Source organism: Asparagus officinalis, chromosome 5 (assembly GCF_001876935.1).
Source record: "Asparagus officinalis chromosome 5, Aspof.V1, whole genome shotgun sequence".
In the NCBI taxonomy this organism is placed as follows: Eukaryota; Viridiplantae; Streptophyta; class Magnoliopsida; order Asparagales; family Asparagaceae; genus Asparagus; species Asparagus officinalis.
This window is the reverse complement of record NC_033798.1, coordinates 32076498-32079600: the sequence shown is the minus strand read 5'-3', so window position 1 is coordinate 32079600 and position 3103 is coordinate 32076498. Positions and strand designations below refer to the sequence as shown.

Below are 3103 nucleotides of genomic sequence, written 5' to 3'. Positions count from 1 at the left end.
CGAAAGGGACAAACTGTTATGGTGTTTTCAATCGCCAAAGTGCGGCCCTTTGCCAGTAATGGACAAGTGTACTTCTGTATGCAATGCCTCAATCAAATTGACGGCCAAAGACCCGCAAGTATTCCAACTTAGCTGACTCATCGAGTCGACATTCCCTTATGTTGACTCGAATGGCGGAACTTGTCGAGCCTCTTGTCAAAGACAACTCGCTACGAGCCCGTTTGACCAACTATTTGACACCATTGTGGGGTCAACTCGAGAGGCATTACTTCTCGGCCAAGCTAAATGACTTCAACCTCGAGTCTCTCCTACTGACAATGTATCATCATTGCATTTAATGCTTGGCAGGCACCATCATGCCTCTGGCTTCAATAGTCTTCATGACTCATAGGACCATATCGGCACCACTATGCCTCTGATCACTTCACATTTAATGCAGAAGTGATATCTCCGCCACTCGCCGAGCGACACGTGTAAAGTAGGTGATGATGTAACTGTCAGCTCATGCTTCTTCACCGCCATCATGTGCTCGGCCGAAGTGACGATTCTACCCTTTCAGCACCACTATAAATAGATGTACTATTCTAACATAAAAAAGGTCTAGATTCTGACTTCTAGATCTGATCTTTTAAGTAATATCTACAAATTATACTGTACTACACATAAGACTCTCACAGTTCTTTATTTTTTCCCACTCAAGTTCACCACCTGACTTGATCGTCGGAGGAACCATAGGGAACCAAGCCCCGTCCTCTCACAAATTATTCCATGCGCAGGCTTAAGCTACTAAACTCAGAACCGTATATTCGGGGAAGGAAGCGGCCTCTCATCAATCCCACCCCCATCACAAATAATTGACTCTTTGATCACTTAACATCAACAATAATTAAAATAATATTATAATAATATATTTAATATGATAATATAATATAATAAATATATTGCATTAAAAATAAAAAATAAAAATATTATAACAAAATATGATGTTTTATTTTATTTATTTTATGATGCAATATAATATTATACTATTTAATATATAACATTGACATATTATTATAGTTCATATATTTAATAAATGTTTAACACGTTAATTAACATTATACATAATATTATATTATATTTACTATAATGTATTAAAAATATGCTTACTAATATAAATTAACATATTTTATTACAACCCATATTCACATAGTAAAACTATTATAATATAATATAATAATTTAATATGTACATAACTAATCTGCTCTATCAAACTTGTTCTATCTACTTCAACATATTTCTGTGAGTTTAGATAGATATTTTTAGGGGTTTTTGTCTTTAGGCCTAATGCTTTACCTTGATTTATTTATAAACCTAACTAGTTTCAAATGTATTCATAAACCCATAGAACTATGTGTATTTGCCTCTCAACCCAAAAAGCATTAATACATTCAATATATATACAATATACACAAAAATAAATTATAAACCCTAAACTCCCCCTGCCTTACTCCTCTCTTCCCTTTATTAAAACCCTAGTTGTACAAACTCCATTCTCATCTCCACCTGTTCCCCCCCCCCCCTCTCTCCCTCTCACTCTCAAAACGATCAAATCCTTTGTCATGGCGAGCTCTGACGCCGATCGCAGAGACGAGGAAGAATCTCACGGCACCCCTACCAACGAGGAAGAGGACACCGGAGCTCAGATCGCCCCGATCATCAAGTTCGAGGAGGTCGCTGTCACCAACTGCGAGGAGGACGAGGAGGCCATCCTCGACCTACAAATCTCCTCAGATCTGCCATCGATCTCATCATCTTTAGGGTTTCACGATAACTTTCTATTCTAAACTTTCTTGATTTTGTCTAGGAAAGCGAAGTTGTATCGGTTCGATAAGGAGGGGAACCAGTGGAAGGAGCAAGGTATGGGGAGCGTGAGGCTGCTGAAGTACAAGGAGACCGAAAAGGTTTTGGCTGGTTATGAGGCAGGCCAAGACCCTCACGATTTGCGCAAATCATTATGGTGAATTTTATTTTGGCTTGTTTAGGGTTTTGATTTTTTAGGGTAAGCTTGATTAATGTTTTTGATTTGTAGTATTTCCGATGATTAAGATGCAGGAGCATGTTGGGAATGATAAGTCTTGTGTTTGGCATGCGCCTAATTTCTCTGATGGGGAGTTGAAGGAGGAGATGTTCTGCATTCGATTTGGATGAAATGCCCATTATGTGTTTGATGAAATGCCCACTTGGAATTATTTGTTGGCTTGCTTAATAGTTGACTAACTTTGTTTGGTTTCATGCTTACTATGTGTTTGATGAAATGCTCGAAAACTAGGTGTTTTTTTGGCTTCTTTGTTGATTAGCTTGATTTAGTTTCATGCTTGTTCCTTGTTTGGTGAAATGCCCATTTGGGTTTTTTTTTGGTTTGTTTGCTTGCTTGATTAGCTTGAAAGATTGGAATTTCTAGGGTTTTTGAAAGGGTTTTCTGAATTTCTAGTGTTTTTGAAATATTGGAATTTGATTTTGTAAATTTGGCTTTTTTGCAGTCCATACATTTGTTGGTTAATTATTTAGCTGTATGAAAATTATGTTTTGATCCTCCCAATTTGATTTGTTGACATTCTATGGAACAAATAGAGTAATTTGCTTCGAGCTAATAGTTCCAAGTTTGTTCATTCTACTGCTATCTCATTCGTTGTATTCTCTTATTATGGTAATGACCACTGTATTGTTATGACCCTCAGAACAGAGGCTTCGCCTTTAATTGCAGCGTAGTCTCCTACAAAGTATACTATTATGATGCATTTATGTTGTTTCATAATGTTGCATTTCTTCAATTTTATACCTTGTATATTACCTCTTATATTCAGTCTATTGTTCTTTTGATCCACTTATATTTTGATTTCAGAGTATCAACGTGATCCTCAAGACCAATTCCCCGGATGCTAGATACCAAATGTGATATCCAATATTTTTTGTGTGTATAAATATATGTTTGGAAATTAATTTGTAAAGTATTTGTATAAATATATGTTTGTCAGTATAAAACCTATGAGACTGCTGTTGGAATTGGTTATGTAAAGTTCAACCACAATTCTAGGACATTGTATATAGTTTGTCTGTTGCA

The 3103-nt window shown here is 36.3% G+C and overlaps 1 protein-coding gene across 1 annotated transcript; it reads left to right on the top strand.

Annotated features, from left to right (window-relative positions):
- Nucleotides 1602–2190, top strand: LOC109842679 (ran-binding protein 1 homolog c-like). Its single transcript, XM_020411527.1, is given in 4 exon segments — nt 1602–1759; nt 1847–1949; nt 1951–1999; nt 2072–2190. Coding segments are annotated over 4 exon segments (429 nt in total).